Raw genomic sequence first — 18862 nt, 5'->3', positions numbered from 1 at the left:
TACTTAGATGTGGGTCAATCTTAATACCGAAAATTTTTATTAGATGACTTGATTAGACTCCCCGCAAAGGACAAAGGGCAGGAAGGCCCTTTAGGGGTGGGAGTGGGCGAGGAACAGTACAAGAAATAGGGGGAGCCCACATTTTTATCTGCCCCAGACTTTACTCACCAGGACAAAAACAGACCGAGGACATGCATATTGAGGTCTCAGGTCTGCTTTTGGTAGGTTTAATTTAGAAAGGCACTGAACTATGTTTCATCCTGGGTCTCTCTGGAAAGAAAAATATGTCTCCAAATCCATAATTCCTCTCCAAGTAAGGAGAGTTTGTATTTTTAAACTGGAATTCTGGAATTACCTTTTAAAGCCACAATGAGAGCATTCAAAATGGTTATAGGTCCTTTCTACTCATTTATAATTTTTTGTTTTTGTTTTTTAGGGCCTCACCTGTGGCATATGGACGTTCCCAGGCTAGGGGTCAAATTGGAGCTACACCTGTCCGCCTACACCACAGCCACAGCAATGCCAGATCTGAGCTGTGTCTGCGACCTACACCACAGCTCATGGCAACACTGGATCCCCAACCCACTGAGCAAGGCCAGGAATGGAACCTGCTTCCGCTGTGCCACAATGGGAACTCCCTACTCATTTTTAAGTTTTCTGAACCTCTCCATAAAAAGAAGAAATTAGGTTGAGGTAATTCCTAAATCTTTTTTAACGCTAATGTTTTAACATGTTTGTGTTTACTCGTGACATGGATTTTTTTTTTAGGCCCACACTGGTGGCATATGAAAGTTCTCAGGTTAGGGGTCAAATCAGAGCTATAGCTGCTGGCCTACACCACAGCCACAGCAACACCAGATCCTCAACCCACGGAGCGAGCCAGGGATCAAACCTGCGTCCTTATGGATGTTAGTCATATTTGTTACCCTCTGAGCCACAACGGGAACTTCATGGATGTTTTACTTTTCCAGAAAAGTGGGAGATAGATCCATCTGAGTTGGCTTTTGTGAAGGAGATTGGAAGCGGTCAGTTTGGAGTGGTCTATTTAGGCCAGTGGCGAGCACACGTCCAAGTTGCCATCAAGGCCATCAACGAAGGTTCCATGTCTGAAGAGGATTTCATTGAAGAGGCTAAAGTGATGACGTAAGTATATATGATACCCAGATAAGTATCATATGACCTCCTAGTGTCATGGGACAAACACAGATTTTGGAGTCAGTCACATATGGATTTGTGTTAAATTCTGCCCAAGCTGGTTTTGGGACCTGGCAAATTATTTGACCTCTGTGTGACTTGGGCCAGTTATTCCACTTTTCCATGCCTCCATTTCCTCACCTCTAAAATGGAGTTAACAGGAGTTCCCATTGTGGCTCAGTGGATAACGAACCAGACTTGTATCCATGAGGATCCAGGTTCGATCCCTGGCCTTGCTCAGTGGGTTAAGATCTGGCATTGCTATGAGCTGTGGTGTAGGTCGAATACGTGACTTGGATCCCACATTGCTGTGGTTGTGGTGTAGGCCAGCGGCTACAGCTCCGATTCGACCCCTAGCCTGGGAGCCTCCATATGCTGTGGTGAGGCCCTATAAATACCAAAAAAAAGACACAAAAATAAAAATAAAAAACAAAATGGGGTTAACAATACCTAACTCACTCAACCAACATGTGAACTGAATGAGATAATCCATGAAAGTGACCAGATGTGCATTCTTTTCAGCTCAATAATAGGTGCCTAATGAATGAGTACATTTCTTTCCCTTCTTCCAGAAGCAAAAATGTTGCTTCTGTTTAAATGGTAATATAAAGATAAAATATTTGCTTTCAGAGAATTTAAGAATCTTGAGCTCTAACAGAAGTGGCTCTTGGTCGATCATTGGATGCTGCTCTTAACTTCTGGGATTTCCCAGTTTAGCATTTTGTGGAATAATTTTGGGGGGAAATTAGGGATTCTACTTTGGATGTGTTGAATTTGAGAGACGTGTTAGGTAGCCAAGGGTGACCAAGAGGCAAGCACCTAAGTGAGTCTAGAGTTCAGAAGAGAGGTTAGGGCGGTCACCGCAGATGACATTTACAACCCTGAAACGTGATGTGGTCACCTAGGGAAAAAGGACAATTAGAAAAGGAGAGGAGTTCCCATTGTGGCTCAGCTAAAACGAATCCAACTAGTATCCGTGAGGACGCAGGTTCAGTCCCTGGCCTTGCTCAGTGGGTTAAGGATCTGGCATTGCCATAAGCTGTGATGTAGGTCACAAATGTGGTTCAGATCTAGTGTTGCTGTGGTTGTGGCTGTAGCTGGCAGCTGCAGCTCCGATTTGACCCCTAGCCTGGGAGCTTCCACATGCCCACATCCATAAAAAGAAAAAAAAGGAAGAATCTGCCAATCTAAAAATATTTAAATAACAAATTTACATATCTATGACATGGTTACTCTACAATGAATCATGTGCATTTGTCTTCAGTGAGAAAAATATGTGTATCAATAGGTCCTAAAATTACAGCAAAGGGCAATGAACTTTTTCTGTTTGCATTTTTCTCTGCCCTTGAGAAATATATGTCGGGTTTGTTAGACCAAACTACCCATGGAAGGGTCGAATTCATTTGCTTTTGCCTTATTTCCAATAAAGCTTATTTCCTTTTTTTCTGATAGATTTTTGCTAGAGATTTTGCTAAGCAAATGCAGTGTAACATTCCAGTTTTCAAATGTGTACATGCAGGGTATCAACTTGGTGGCTACCTCATGGCAAATTAATATTCTATTTCAAGAGTTGCTTTCTTGCCATTATTCTGCACACATGTAAGCTGCATCCCTTAAATTGAAGTACCCTTTATGAATTAGGTAAATCAGACAATCTACACATATTATGTGTATGTGGGTATATAAATACATATATACATAAATCAGAATCATGTATAATTTCCTTTCTATCTTTCTCCCACTAACTGGAGTGTTTTTGTTTGCTCATTACATGGAAATGCATCAATTCATCACTCGTATACACTGCTTTAAGGTAATCCATCTCCCTGAGTCATTGGCTTTATTTTACCTTTATGACTGAAAAGAGGTAACATTTCAAGTTACTTTTTTTTTCCGCTTTTTAGGGCCTCACCCATGGCATAGGGAAGTTTCCAGGCTAGCAGTCAAATCAGAGCGTTAGCTGCCGACCTACACCACAGCCACAGCAATGTGGGATCTGAGCCGCATATGCGGCCTATACCACAGCTCACAGCAACACCAAATCCTTAACCCACTGAGCAAAGCCAGGGATCAAACCTTTGTCTTCATGGATACTAGTCAGATTTGTTTCTGCTGAGCCACAACAGGAACTCTTCAAGTTACATTTGACTAACAAAAAATTGGCTTATTATACAATCTTCTAAAATTATGAACACTAATTTGAATGTATTTTTCATGTTCAAGCTAACTCGTTGGCATAAAAGGCCTTTAGGGACTGGGTATTACAAAAAAAAAAACAGAAAAAAACAATAAACTTTTGAAGTGTAGATGACTAAAAAGTTCCATGTGAATTTTAATACACAATATTCAAGGCCTTGTATATGTGCATGTGTGTGTGTGTGTGTGTGTGTGTGTGTGTGTGTGTGTGTGTGTATCTGGGTCTATGTGTGTAATTACTAAATACAGAGCAGTGTCTCATGTTGGTAAATGTTTTTCAGTCTTCACCTTAATCTTAAAACTTTCCTTGAAATGTCCTTATTCTTTAGACTTGACTTTTTCATACACATCAATCACTCTTTCCTCCCTCTTGTCCATCCAGAATTTTCTAAGCAGCTGCCGTTGGGAAGTTGAAGCTCAAGAAACAGAAACTGGGGTGTTCCCATCATGGCGCAGTGGTTAACGAGTCCGACTAGGAACCATGAGGTTGCGGGTTCGATCCCTGGCCTTGCTCAGTGGGTTAAGGATCCGGCGTTGCTGTGAGCTGTGGTGTAGGCTGGTGGCTACAGCTCTGATTCGACCCCTAGCCTGGGAACCCCTATATGCCGCAGAAAGCGGCCCAAGAAATGGCAAAAAAAAAAAAAAAAAAAAAAAAAGGAAACAGAAACTGGGTATGAAGTAGAAGGAACGAGGAGACAAAAGACTTACAAAATGGAAAAGAGAAAAATCAAATATAGGGCATGTACCCTGTGGTGTCTATGACTTAGAAAGCACTGGGTAAACTCTTGACCCCACTTTCTCAGCGCATAAAGTAGAAAGGAAACTGCTCTGCGTTCTCTGTGGTTGGGTTCCTTTGTACTGATGATGAACATTATCTGGGGATGGCAAGAAATCACCAGTTGAATTCAGACACGGTAACCTGCCAAAACAGTTCTGCAATGGGTCTGTGTTTGTCTTCGACAGGAAGTTATCTCACTCAAGGCTCGTTCAGCTCTACGGAGTATGTATACAGCGGAAGCCCCTTTACATTGTGACGGAGTTTATGGAACACGGCTGCCTGCTTAACTACCTCAGAGAGAGGAAAGGAAAGCTGAAGAAGGAGATGCTGCTCAGTGTGTGCCAAGATATTTGTGAAGGGATGGAGTATCTGGAGAGAAACTGCTTCATCCACAGGGATTTAGTAAGTGCAGGGCAGATGCGCTGATGATTTTACAATATTATACTCAGAAGGGCATGACAGTTTAGGACTTTTAATGCATTGAATTGTCAATTCAGTTTTTAAACATTTTCCTATTCATGTACCCTTCTGGGAAAGGTAATTTTTTTTTTTTTTTGGTCTTTTGTCTTTTTAGGGCCACACCTGCGACCTATGGAGGTTCCCAGGCTAGGGGTTGAATCGAAGCTACAGCTGCCGGCCTATAGCACAGCCACAGCAACACGGGATCCGAGCCGCGTCTGCAACCTACACCACAGCTCACGGCCATGCCGGATCCTTAGCCCACTGAGCGAGGCCAGGGATCGAACCTGCAACCTCATGGTTCTTAGTCGGATTTGTTTCTGCTTCGCCATGACAGGAACTCCCCATCACTTTATTTTCAATTGCCCATTGATGCTATGCCAAGTAAGGTATTACTCTAAATATGCCTTGAACCAATGAATCACCACACTAATCAACTCATTGGAACTAATTTACTTTTCTTTCTTCTTCATCCCTTTCTTCTTCCTTCTCTTCCTTCTGCCTTTCTTTCAACCGATAACCAAAGATGTATTGAATGCCTAGTGTATGCCAAGCGCTCTGCCAGGCTCTGGAGCACAGTTGTGAAGAACCAGCCCCAGCGGTTCTCACCTAGGGGTGAGACTGCCTCCCGGGGGAGGTGGTTTGGTTCTAACAGAACTGTTCTAATCCCAGCAGCCTTACAGGCATTATTGAGAAGAACTGGAAATGATAAACCATTCTGTTCTGTAATGCTCCGAACAGCCCTCCCAGCAAACAAAAGTAATCAATGCTTGTCTTGCTTCAAAAGCAAATAGCTCTGCTTCCCTGCCTTGCTGCCTCCTCTTGAAGGACATTTTCTACCTGATCCACATTTATTCGTGATAATCACACTACTCCTTCTGTGTCCTTCCATGTCTCATTTCTAAGTCCCCAAAATTAACACCAATGAGAATTTTCTTTTCTTTTTAGAGCTGTACTCCTGGCATATGGAAGTTCCCAGGCTAGGGATCGAATTGGAGCTGCAGCTGCCAGCCTACGCGACAGCAACACGAGATCTGAGCCACACCTGCAACCTACACTGTAGCTTGTGGCAACACTGGATCCTTAACCCACTGAGCAAGGCCAGGTATCAAACGTGCATCCTCATGGACACTATGTTGGGTTCTTAACCCGATGAGCCACAAGGGGAACTCCAGGCTGGAATACTTTGGGAAGAGAAAGGAGGCATAATTTCATTGGCTTCAGCACACCATTGCTTGTTCTACACGTGACTTAGAACTCTCATGGCATTTGTTATTTACTACTTCCTGTATAAGTTTACATTGTTTACACAAAAGTTAGATTCTTGACTCCTTGACTTGAGGTCTAGACTCCTGAGCTGCACTGCAGGGTGATGAGAATGCAGAGCAATGGTTCTCAAACTCACTATGCATCAGAATCACCTGGGAGCTTTTTAAAACATCATAGCACCCAGCGCATACCCCAGACCAATGAAATCAGAATCTCTGGGGATAGAAACTAGCCAGAAACTTTTTTTTTTTTGAAAATTTCCCTAGTGAGTCCACTGTACAGTTAAGATTGAGAACCCTGGAGTTCTGGTCGTGGCTCAGCAGTTAACGAACCTGACTAGCATCCATGAGGATGCAGGTTTGATCCATGCCCTCGCTCAGTGGGTTAAGGATCCGGCGTTGCTGTGAGCTGTGTGTAGTTCGCAGACGCAGCTTGGATCCCACGTTGCTGTGGATCTGGAGTAGGCTGGCAGCTATAGCTCTGATTGGACCCCTAGCCTGGGAACCTCCATATGCTATTGGTGTGGCCCTAAAAAAACCAAAAATACAAAGGAAAAAAAAAAAAAAAGAAGCAAGAATTGAGACCCCTGTTCAAGAGCTAGTTGAAATCTTGCCTTTATTTTTTTTACTAGCTGTGTGATTTGGGGTAAGGTAGTTAACTAGAGAAGGGGTATTAATTATAGCACCTCCTTCCTATAGACTTGCTGGGAAGAGTATGAATTAATATGTGTAAGCACTTAAAACAATGCCTGGCAAGTAGCGCACAGCTCGACCGTTGTTTCTCATGCCTCAGGGCACATCCCCCAGTGTCCAGCCCAGAGTAGCCACTGAGTACATTTTTGAATCGATGGATTTGGTATCAGTTCCACCTAGCTCACTTTGCTAAGTCTCTGCAGTTTGGCCCTCCCGATAAGGATGAGAATTCAGAATTCAGTTTGGTGACAGTTCTGGTCAGTCTCTTTGCTCCCGGTGGCTTCTTGCAGACCGCTGCTAGCCTTGGTTTCTGCCTGCATTGCTTTCTTTTGTGTTCTGCTTTCTCCCCCTACAGGCCACTTAAAGTACACTCGCGAACACTGAGTCTTTTCCTTGTCCAGGGCTTGCCTTGTGGTTTGGCCTTGAGATCATTGCTGGCGTCTCTCAGCATCTTCCAAGCTGGCTCCTTCGGCTCTCTATTTCAAGTGGTTTACTTTTGTTTTGGGGACTCATTAGACCACAAATTCGCTCAAAAGAGAACAATTCTATCAAATCATTGACCCACATGAGGCCAACTACCCAAATCCATGATTTTCCTAAACTGACTGAAAATGGATTGTTTTGGCCTCACAGAGTCTCTGCATCATATCGCACCATGTTTGGTTTACTGCGATAATTTAAGAAAGGTGAAATTATCGTTGTAAATAGTTACATTTAAGGAAATATGTTTTAGAGGACAATTTTGTAATTTTTATTAGCAATTATGGATCCCAAAGATATATAATGACTGCCCCATATTTTTCATGCATATTGGACTTTCCTCTTTTTATGTATGAAGATAAATTTTAAAATACATATTTTTAAAGTGTAGTTGATTTACCGTGTTGTACCAATTTCTGTTGTACAGCACAGTGACAGTCCCTTTCTCTTTTTAGGGCTATACTTGTGGCATATGGAAGAACCCAGGCTAGGGTTAGAATCAGAGCTATAGCTGCTGGCCTATGCTACAGCCACAGCAACACAGGATTCGAGCCGCATCTTCACTCTACACCACAGCTCACGGCAACGCCGGATCCTTAACCCACTGAGGGAGGCCAGGGATCAAACCTACTTCCTCATGGTTCCTAGTCAGATTTGTTTCCACTGTGCCACAATGGGAACTCCTGGAAAAGGAAAGTATTAACATTTATTTTCATTTCTAAAATTTCTTTGAAGAATCATTAAAATCCATCGCATGAGGGCAGGTGTGTTGAATCATATAGACGGGAATCACCATAAAAATAACACGGCTGCTCACACAGAGAAGCTGTGCCTGGGCCCAAAGAAACTAAGGAAAAGGAGGGTGCAAAAGTTTGAAAGAAACACTTGTGTTCAAACCTGAATCCTTTCCTTCTTTCTACAGGCGGCCAGGAATTGTTTGGTCAGTTCTACAAGCATAGTAAAAATTTCGGACTTTGGAATGACGAGGTACATAATAATTCTTTTTTCTTTTTCTTTTTAAAATAGATTTTATTGGAGTAGAGTTGACTTGGAAAGTTGCATTAGTTTCAGGGGGACAGCAAAATAAATCAATTATCCATATACATAGAGCCATTCTTTTTCAGATTCTTTTCCCGTATAGGTTATTACACCGTATTGAGTAGATTAATTACCCTGTGATACACAGTGGAAACTTGTTGCCCATCTAGTTTATATATAGTATATATTCTTTTTTCTTTGTTTACTCATAAGAGGGAAACTTGCATTCGTTTACAGACAAACTGAAGATGTTACTGGCTTAGCTTTTTTTTCTCTGAGGGAAGTGCTGCTATGGTCGTATAGTCTGCTGACCGACTTTGAAATTTAGGACATGTACCGATGTTGGCTTGGAGGGAAGTGGGGACTGTGGGTGATTCTTCTGTTCTTCTTTCAGGGCATTATTGATAAAACTATGTCATATCTTAAAATTAAAAAGGATTTCTTGGAGTTCCCATCATGGCTCAGCAGTAATGAACCTGATGACTATCCATGAAGACTCTGGTTTGATCCCTGGCCTCGCTCCGTGGGTTAAGGATCTGGCATTGCTGTGAGCTGTGGTGTAGGTCACAGACATGACTTGGATCCTGCGTTGCTGTGGCTCTGGCGTAGGCCAGTGGCTGTAGCTCTAATTTGACCCTTAGCCTGGGGATTTCCATGTGCCACAAGTGTGGTCCTAAAGAGCAAAAAAAAAAAAAAAAAAAAAAGAAAAAAAGAAAAGAAAAGAATTTTCTCAGTCTACTCATCATATATATAAATTTAAGAGAAAATCCTTCCTTATATATATTTCTGAAAGAGAAAAAGAATAAATTCAATTGCTCAGCTCTGATTTTTCTGTCACTATCATGCATTTCTATTATCAGGTGTAGTAGCTGACTCTAAGTCTATAACACAAGTGTGTGAATTGTCTCACCTTATTTTTAATAACTCAGTGCAGTCTACATTTTGAGTCCCTTTCCTTCAGGTTGCTAGAAATTTTTTTTTTTTTTTTTTTTTTTTTTTGTCTTTTCAGGGCCATGCCGGCAGCATATGGAAGTTCCCAGGCTAGGGGTCGAATCAGAGCTGTAGCTGCTGGACTACATCACAGCCACAGCAACCCAAATCCAAGCCGCATCTTTGACCTACCCCACAGCTCATGGCAATGCCGGATCCTTAACTCAGGGAGCGAGGCTAGGGGTTGAATCCACGTCCTCATGGATCCTCGGCAGGTTCATTACCGCTGAGCCACAACAGGAATTCCAAGGTTGCTAGAAATTTAATCCCAGTGATTTCAGGGTTTCTCCCTGACCCTCTTCAGGGTCCAGATCCAAGTTGTGTGTGTCTCATGGGACCACATACTGGAGATGGCCTGTCTGGTCCCTCTTACCCATTGACATGGCTTCCCTGCCACTACCATCGTCCTGTCTTGTCCTGGGCTGGCCATCCACACCAGGGGTTGCCGACTGGTCTTGAATTTCTGTCTGCAAAATTCCTTTCTGGTCTTCTCTATGACCAGAACACTCCATGGGGCTAAGGCTCCATTTAGCTGGGCTCAGCCACCACCTTTTGTTCTCTGGAATCATTCTGCCTTTACTGGGCTTGGCCTGGAAAAGCGGGTATGGGTGCAGTTTTGCTCTTGCATTCCATGAACTGATTGTAGGGAAGTGGGGCCGTCTTTCTCTGTTGTGTGACCAGGGCACCTTGTAGAGTGCAGGGTACAGGGCCCTTCCTCGGCCACCCACTAGTGTCCCACACTCCTTCCCTTTCCTTCTCTCCCACCTCCCGGCGCAAGGTAATCTTTCTCTAGCAGAATGGCTGGTGCTGGTAGGGAGATGTCACTCGTCTTCATGAGCCATTCTCCCCAATGTTTTCTCCTTCTCTGGAAAAGTCTAGACTTTTGAAACTCAAAAGCTATTTTTTTTTAAAATGACTTTTTTCTTTTTGTTTTCTGTAATTCATTCTTTCCCCGAGTAGAAAGACCTCAAGCTCAATAAAGGGCTTAAAGGTGGGGTAAGGTAAGGTATGTGGGAAAATGAGCAGGTGCGTTGGAGAAGCATTAATAAATCCCTCAAAGATACTTGATTGTGGGATCTCCCATCATGGCTCAGTGGTTAATGAATCCAACTAGGAACCATGAGGTTGTGGGTTCAATCCCTGGCCTTGCTCAGTGGGTTAAGGATCCGGTGTTGCCATGAACTGTGGTGTAGGTTGCAGCCATGACTCGGATCCTGCGTTGCTGTGGCTGTGGTGTAGGCTGGCAGCTCTACCTTCAATTGAACCCCTAGCCTAGGAACATCCATATGCCTCAGGTGCAGCCCTAAAAAGATGAAAGAAAGAAAGAAAGAAAGACCCCAAAGCTAGATGGCATACTCAAGGGGCTACATAGCACAAGTCAGCTATCTTCTCTTTTCTTCAGATTCCTACACATCATGTTCCTGCATACAATTCTCAAAAAAGAGAGAGGTTTTATTATTATTATTTTTTCTTTTTATAGCCACACCTACAGCATATGGAAGTTCCCAGGCTAGGGGTGAATTGGAGCTGCAGCTGCTGGCCTGCTCCACAGCCATAGCAACATGGGATCCGAGCCACATCTGCGACCTACACCACAACTTGAGGCAATGCCGGATCCTTAACCCACTGAGTCAGGCCAGGGGTTGAACCCGCATCCTCATGGACACCGTGTTGCTCTTAAACCACTGAGCAAAAATGGAAACACCCGTTGTTGTTATTTTCTAAAGGAGATGACAGTTATTCGTGATTTCTTTCCGTTTGAATAAAGGCATTAGAAATTTTACGCATCAAATGCGTTTCATCCAAATACTTTTATTTTTTCCCTTCCCTGCCCTACCAAAAAATATATGTATAAAGAAAAAAAATAAGACATCCAACTCTAAATTTATTCTTTCACATATATTTATCTTTTTTAAAAATAACTTTGGTTTTTAGCTCAATCTGCATGCTTCTTTGCGAAGTTAAGAATTTATCATAACTGCCTAATCAGTGGAGCATATTTTAGATTGAGCAATTGCTGTGGTTTTCTGAACCCCAAAGAAACACAACTGAGGCATGGTTTGGGAAGGAAACTCTCTAAGGGATACTTTCCCACTTTGATAGAAAGATGAGAAGGGGGAGTTCCTTCTCAGGAGAAACGAATCTGACTAGCATCTATGAGGACGCAGGTTCGATCCCTGGCCTCTCTCAGTAAGTTAAGGATCTGGCATTGCTGTGAGCTGTGGTGTAGGTTGCAGACTCAGCTCGGATCTGGGTTGCTGTCGCTGTGGCGTAGGCCAGCAGCTACAGCTCCTATTTGACCCCTAGTCTGGGAACCTCCATATGCCATGGGTAAAGCCCTAAAAAGACAAAAAAAAAAAAAAAAAAAAAAAAAAAGATGAGAAGGGAGTTCCCTTTTGGTACAATGGATTAAACACCCAGCATTGTGACTGCAGCAGCTTAGTCACTGCTATGGTGCAGGTTCGATTCCCAGACTGGGAACTTCCACGTGCTGTGGGCATGGCAAAAAAAAAAAACAAAAAACAAAAAACAAAGAAAGATTGGAAGGTATAGAGAACCTTTCTGACGTAAAGTACTTTGTATTTTAGAAATCAGAGTTAACTAAAAGGATTTGAAATAAACAGAACTTAGAGGTAGGTAATTAACACAATGTGCTCTGAAATCCAATGGCCTTAGGTATGTTTTGGACGATGAATATATCAGTTCTTCTGGAGCCAAGTTCCCAGTCAAGTGGTCCCCTCCTGAAGTTTTCCATTTCAACAAGTATAGCAGCAAATCTGATGTCTGGTCATTTGGTGAGTGAGTTTGATGTTTATAAGTTGGGGCTTAATTTAGTACAATGGGCTAATCTCGTTTAACTTTGATTTCTTGGTAAGATGTAGCTAAACGTCTTCTTAGAACGATATTCTAAACACAACAGGTTGTCTTTGGCAACTGGTGTCATACGCCTTCTTACATAAGTCTGCCTTTTGGATCTTTTCCTTTCCCATTGAAGCACTTGCTGCAAAACCATAATGAAGTCGATTGATCTAGGAAACAAGCCCAGCCAGCTTTTCCACACCACAGAGACTGGCAAGGAAAACTGTTCTTAACAGCATCATTGAATTTTGAGTGTGATTAATGAACTTCACTGTCTGACTACAAGCAATGCCATCTTGTTTACATTATTGCCTTCATATTTTGTGAAATTAGACATAGGCCTCCTTGGGATTTGTCAGTTGCTATTTATATTGAGGAACGATATTCTTCACTGAGGACGAGATACTATGGAACTACTTGACGAAGGCTTCTTCATTCCAGAAAGAAGGTCACTGTGCAATAGCCTCAAGGACCACCAGAACCTGTCCTGGGACCTTTGAATGTCAGCTTGGAAGAAGACTGCAAGCTTGGGTCTATCATGATCCTTATCTGTGGTCTTATTTTCCACTCCCAAATTATAAGACCCCTTCCTATTTTCCCCAAAGTGGAGGCACAGTCTTTAGGGCATTAGCCTGCTGTGGCTTCCTTTACCTGGCAAAGCAATAAAAGCTACTCTTCTAACTGCACCCGCCCCACCCCCTGGCAAAAAAAAGGAAAGAGATACTGTAGACCAGGTCCAATGGAGTTTGTTCTTTAAGTTGATTTTCCAAAATTGGCAACAGGAGTTTCAGTTGTGGCTCAGCAGGTCAAGATCCAGACATTGTGTCCGTGAGGATTCGGGTTCAATCCCAGCTCACTCGGTGGGTTAAGGATCTGGCATTGCTGCAAGCTGCAGAGTAGGGTGCAGACATGGCTCGGATTTGGTGTTACTGCGGCTGTGGTGTAAGCCTGCAGCTGCAGCTCTGATTTGACCCCTAGCCCAGGAACTTCCATGTGCTGCAAATGTGGCCATAAAAGGAAAAAAAATTGGCAACAACTGTATAATAATCTATTCTCTTTCACCTAGACTTTGCTGGGTGGCTTATTGGGGTTTGGAGAGACATCTGTACCCTCAAAGGGTATGAACATATTGTTGCCCACAATAAGGTCAAGTTTGTACCACTGATCTCATTAGCTCTCTGCCAACATGTGGTAGTCTTGGCAGAGTTTTAAGCTCTACTGGAAAGTAGATACACTGTGAGACCAATAGAGAGCCACATAAGGATCTCATCAGGTGGCTGCAGAACAACGAGAACTCCTTGAGTTTTACGTGACCACTTGTCTTTCTTCCTCACTGACAGTGAGCTTTGGAGCATGTGTTCAGTCCTAAGAATCCTCTGGCTCTAGCAAAGACCTGACCTCTGATCAACACCTAATACATATGTGTAGAATAAACGACTAATTAAATGAACTCAAACTGGGAGCCTTGAAGGAGATTTACCAATCAATCCATCAATGATTTTTCAGTACCTACTTACAAGGAGAGCCCTGGCCAGATTTTCTGGGGCTCTACCCAGCGGTCTGTCTTGCAGTGGGAAGAGAGGAATGTATACCATCTACTGGCTGGTAAACTCTTGGCCTTAGCAGGCAGTGGGGAGCATACAATGCTGACATTTTCTACGGAATAGCACAAAGGTGCATTGATTTCAGGGTCTGGAGACACGAGCAGTACTTTAAAATGAAGATGCTGCCAGCATTTTCTTCTAATAAAGAGGCAGCCAAGACCAATGGCAAAGGAAAGGCATTGTTTTCACCTGGAATATATTCAGTTCAGAGGCCTCTTCAAACTAAGATGCACAGTGTCTGTTTCCTGTTATTCTGGATGATTGTACCAATGGCTGGAGGAGGAAAATAATGCCTTATAGTTTGAAATAGCTGTTTTAGTTCCAGGTAACCATTTTCCTCTAACTTCGTGTTTTCATTTTGTTTGCAGGAGTTTTGATGTGGGAAGTTTTTACAGAAGGAAAAATGCCTTTTGAAAATAAGTCAAATTTGCAAGTTGTAGAAGCTATTTCTAAAGGCTTCAGGCTCTACCGGCCTCAGCTGGCACCAATGGCCATATATGAAGTCATGTACAGCTGCTGGCATGAGGTGAGTGTCCCTTACTTTCCTGCAGAGGTTGGCTGGTCCAGCATCTGAGGGTGGACCTGCTTATTCCACATGACCCTGGGACTCCATTGTGGCAGGAGAAGGTGTCTGTTTCTTGGTGAACATCCCTGAGAACAGGAAGTATTCCCAGTACAAGATCATTAATCCACTTTATTTATTTATTTATTTAGGCTTTTTAGGGCCGTTCCCACGCCATATGGAGGTTCCCAGGCTCGGGGTCAAATTGGAGCTGTAGCCGCCACCAGCCTACACCACAGCCACAGCCACAGCAACATGGGATCTGAACCACATCTGTGACCTACACCACAGCTCACGGCAACACCACTGAGCGAGGCCAGGGATCGAACCTGTGTCCTTATGGTTGCTAGTCAGAATCATTTCTGCTGAGCCACGAGGGGAACTCCCTTATCCACTTCATTTTTTAGCAATGGCCTTTCATCTGAGCAATTCTGTGCATTTTCCAAGTCTTATTTTCCTGAGGTTGATTCCTACAGAACCTCTTGATGTTACTAAAGCCTAAGGAATGAGATATTTTACTCCTGTTAAGATCGGCTGGGTGGAAACTAAGGAGAAAATTAGGCTGTTGAGCTTCTCCATTGAAAGAGAAGAATGGTGTTTTTATTTACTTCATCCTACTTATTTGTCTTGCTTTTCCAAGGCTGAAGGTAATGGGTTTCCTCTCTCCTGTGGCACTCAAGACACCTGATAGATTAAACCCAAAGAGGAATGAAGGCAGAAAGTGTGCCAGGAATTTCCGCTCAGAAAATGATCTCTTAGGAGCCCAGTTTCTCTTTTTCTTGAAATGCCAAGCTTAACAAGAAAGCCAGAAGGGTTTATATTCTTCCTCCGTCTTTGCTAGGTGCTGACTCAACCCCCTTCCCCCTTCACCAGACTCCTCTGTGTTTTTTGACAGCTCCTCTCTCTTTCCAGCTGACAGTTTCAGCCCAGAAAAGCAACAGCTGGATGAGGCGTTTCCTCCCGGCTGAAAAAGAAATCACCTGACTCCCGATTCACAAACACTAAAAAATTGAATATCTCAAGAGCGACATGGTTGTTCCCATTCCAGAAATATATTCATTTTCTAAGGATCCCCGGTATATGACACTACTTTGCATATGATTAACTGCTCTGCAAGGAATCCTGAAAGACATAAAGAATGTTAAGTAAGCTGTTAGTAGCAAACATGTCTTAAGAGCATCTTTGCACTAACAGCGCAAATAGCTCAGGAGTATAGATTGTATATCAAGCAATATACTTGTAGCGTGCAAACAGTATAGTGCTTAATGGAGATTTTACATGTCTGTGGAGAGAGAGAGAAAAGAATAAGTAAGATGCTAACAAGAAGACCAAGTAAATGAGGTGCTTAGGCCCCTCTGGATTCAAACATGATTTTATCAGCACGTTTCATAGGCTCTACTACCTGCACAACCTCAGCACCAGCCAAAAGCTCCACTATTTATTCTTGAAATCTCAAGGAGGACTCTCACGTGTGCTCACATATCCTCCTCCTCTGTCCTTTTATTGATGCCCTCTGTTTACAAGCCACTAAGGGTGGTGTGTCTCCCCCCTAACCCTGCTGCCAATGACTTCTGTGAGAATGAGGCTGCCATGAGTATTTCCATTTCCCTGGAATTTCTTTTTTCTTTCTTTCTTTTTCTGCTTTTTTTTTTAGGGCCTCCCCAGCAGCACATGGAGGTTCCCAGGCTAGGGGTCAAATCAGAGCTACAGCTGCTGTCCTACGTCACAGCCACAGCAACATGTGATCGCAGCAGCATCTGCGACCTACACTACAGCTCACAGCAATGCCAGATCCTTAACCCACTGAGCAAGGCCAGGGATTGAACCCGCATCCTCATGGACACTAGTTGGATTCATTTCTGCTGCACCACGATGGGAACTCCCCATTTCCCTTGGATTTCAAACATGCCATGGAGCTTCCTCATGGAGCCAAAGTCAAATCACTGCCCATGGTGAAATAGGAAAAATGCTCCAGTCATTGGCTTCATGGTTGGCGATTTTGTGGACTGAGCCTTAAAACAGCCTCTGCCCTAAGAACAGCCAAGTCCCTCATGAAAACATGACTTTTGCTTTCCGACTAAAATTCTTTCTACAGGGAGTCGGGTGTGGTGAGTAACTGAGGCTGAACTTGGGAGCTTGGTACTCTAGAACCCCCCCTTTCCCAGCAATTCCTTTCCTCCCTGCATATCAAGGCTTCCTTTTCTCCAAATGATCTCTAGGGCAAAACTGTCCCGTGGAACTTTCTGCGATAATGGACATGTGCTAAGTTTACCCTTTACACTATGGTAACCACATCCGGCTAGTGAAGAATTGAAAAGTGGCTAGCGTGACTGAGAACTGAATTTTAAAATCGATTTAATTGTAATTAATTTAAACAGCCACATGGGTCTAGTGTTTGCATCTCTGGCCATTTTGTTTTGGCAGGGCTCTCTACCCTTATATTTTCACACTCTTGCCTCGATCAACTGCCATTCATGCCCTATCAGCTAAGATATCTTTCTCTTCGGTTTGTGGTGAACTAGCCTGGATCTGCCAGCCAGTCCCAGAGCTGCTGTACAAGTGCTCTTGGGTGGCTGTGGGGTGAGAATGCTGAACCCTAACCACCTGTCCCTTTGGAGAAAGAATTCTGCAAAGAGACTGAGGGTAATAAGGCAAATAAATGTTTCTTAAGAGAGAAAAGAGAGAAGATGGTGTGGAGAAAGCTTAGGTGGGCTGGGATTGGAGCTAGAGAGGGAGAGAGAGAAACAGAAAGAGCAAGAGAGGAAGAAAGAGACAAGGATGCTCTTGAACGGGCGCATCCTTCCAGGCTTCCTCTGGCCAATCATCTTGCTTCATCTGGCTTTGGCCTGACTCAGGGCCCTCCCCTGGGCGCAGCCTATTTTAGCCAGGATGGACTCTAGCACAAGGGTCTCTGGGAAGTTGACAGGAAGTACTATGGTCTGGTGCCCCACCTTTCTCTGACCCCCGAGGCACCTTTCTTCCAGTATGTGGTTCCGGAGGTCTCTTTGACCTCAAGAGTGAGAAATAGATGCTCTCTGTCTTTTATTGAGGCAGCACACAGCTTTTATCCCATCCATCCACAGGGAACAGGTTACAGTTGCTCAGCCTGGGACCCGTCTGTCTCCAGCTACACAAGCACGTATTCAACTGAGCTGACCTCTTCCACTTCCCTTTCCAGAAACCCAAAGGCCGCCCGACGTTTGCTGAGCTGCTGCAGATTCTCACGGAAATTGCAGAAACCTGGTGACCCGAAGCGAATGCCAACCCAGGGGATCATCATGCAAGACTGTCACGGAAGATCACCGATGGTGAATATCTTCCAAGAGAGTCGCCGACTCTCGGGAACAGTGCAAAGATCACAGGCTTTTCAAACTTTTGAGAGTTTAAGGCTATTCTGACAATTTTTCTACATGAGCATTTGAGAGAGACTTCTAAACGCTGATTTCTCGGTCATCTGGTCATCTTCTGCATGTCCCATATGTGACGAAGGGAAAAATGCTGCATAGTGGTCTTCACGGTGGCTGCTCTTCATGAGAAGAGCCTGAGGGTCCCCAGGGATGTGTGAAAACCTGATCTTTTTCTAAGGAAGAGCCTGAAGAGGAGGAACTTTTTTTTTTTTTTCTTTTTTCTTTTTGGCTGTCCTGAGGCATATGGAGTTCCTGCGCTAGGTATCAGATCCAAGCTGCAGTTGTGACCTATGCCACAGCTGTGGCAACACTGGATCCTTTAACCCACTGTGTTGGGCTGGGATTGAACCTGTGTCCCAGTGCTCCACGATGCTGCCAATCCCATTGTGCCACAGTGGAAACTCCAAGGAAAATTCTTCCCTGCGGTGGTCCCTGCATAGAAAATGAAAACAAATCCTGCCAACTCCTGGAATAAAGGAGTCTCTTCTGCAGAATTTCCTGCTTTTGAGCTGTACAGATTTTTATGAAAAAGCACACCTTTACAAACCACATGAACATGCGTATTTTGGAACCGTCTTTCATAATCTTCACTATGTTATTGAATGAGTTATTTTTGCACATATCTGATTATTTGGTAGACAGCTTCCAGTATGGAACTCTGTTATAGGAGTGAGTTCTCCTTTGGTCCTGGTGATGTTTCTATTTCCAGTGATAGTCATTGTCTGGGACAATTCAGAACCCGAATCTCAGTTTTAAGATTTCACACTTTGTACATGTCAAATCGCACAATTTAAGAAGCCGCATTCTGTCATAGAAATACCTCCTGTACCTTTCTAGAAGATGACTTTTTTTTCACAAGAACAGAAAAAAAAAAAGATATCCAACTATTATATCAAGTTCCATTATTTCTGAAGCCCAAGGTTTTGGATTCAAGATGCAATAACTAGTAATTACAATTATCTTAATTTCTCATGTACTGTTTTTAGGAATGATTGGGTATCAATCTTTATCATCCTGAGTGATTCAGAAATACACAGGGAGAGGAGTTCCCATTGTGACTCGGCAGAAAAAAACCCAACTAGTATCCGTGAGGACAAAGGTTCAATCCCTCGCCTCACTCAGTGGGCTAAGGATCTGGTATTCCTGCAAGCTGTGGTGTAGGTTGCAGACATGGTTCGGATCTGGTGCTGGTGTTGCTGTGGCTGTGGTGTAGGCTGGCAGCTGTAGCTCCGATTTGACCCACTAGCCTGGGAACTTCCACATGCTGCAGGTGTGGTCCTAAAAAGACCAAAAAAAAAAAAAAAAAAAAAAAAAAAAGGAAGGAAGGGAGAAAG

The 18862-nt window shown here is 43.5% G+C and overlaps 1 protein-coding gene across 2 annotated transcripts in view; it reads left to right on the top strand.

Annotated features, from left to right (window-relative positions):
• Positions 1–18418, top strand: part of TXK (TXK tyrosine kinase) — a 67987-nt gene extending 49569 nt beyond the window's left edge. For both annotated transcript variants that reach the window (XM_084972023.1, XM_013978653.3), the window contains 6 exons: positions 972–1143; positions 4354–4570; positions 7991–8055; positions 11773–11891; positions 13928–14085; positions 17300–18418. In XM_084972023.1, the coding sequence (XP_084828149.1) occupies positions 972–1143; positions 4354–4570; positions 7991–8055; positions 11773–11891; positions 13928–14085; positions 17300–17368 (800 nt within the window). In that variant the 3' untranslated portion in view covers positions 17369–18418. The remainder of the gene's footprint in view (positions 1–971; positions 1144–4353; positions 4571–7990; positions 8056–11772; positions 11892–13927; positions 14086–17299) is intronic.
• The last annotated feature ends 444 nt before the right edge of the window (positions 18419–18862 follow it).

The sequence above is a fragment of the Sus scrofa genome, chromosome 8, assembly GCF_054392235.1.
Source record: "Sus scrofa isolate SSC_HxYL_T2T_F1_AM1 chromosome 8, Sscrofa_HxYL_maternal_Yorkshire_Landrace_v2.0, whole genome shotgun sequence".
NCBI lineage: Eukaryota > Metazoa > Chordata > Mammalia > Artiodactyla > Suidae > Sus > Sus scrofa.
Note: the sequence above shows the minus strand (reverse complement) of the source record. Positions and strands in the feature narration are given on the sequence as shown.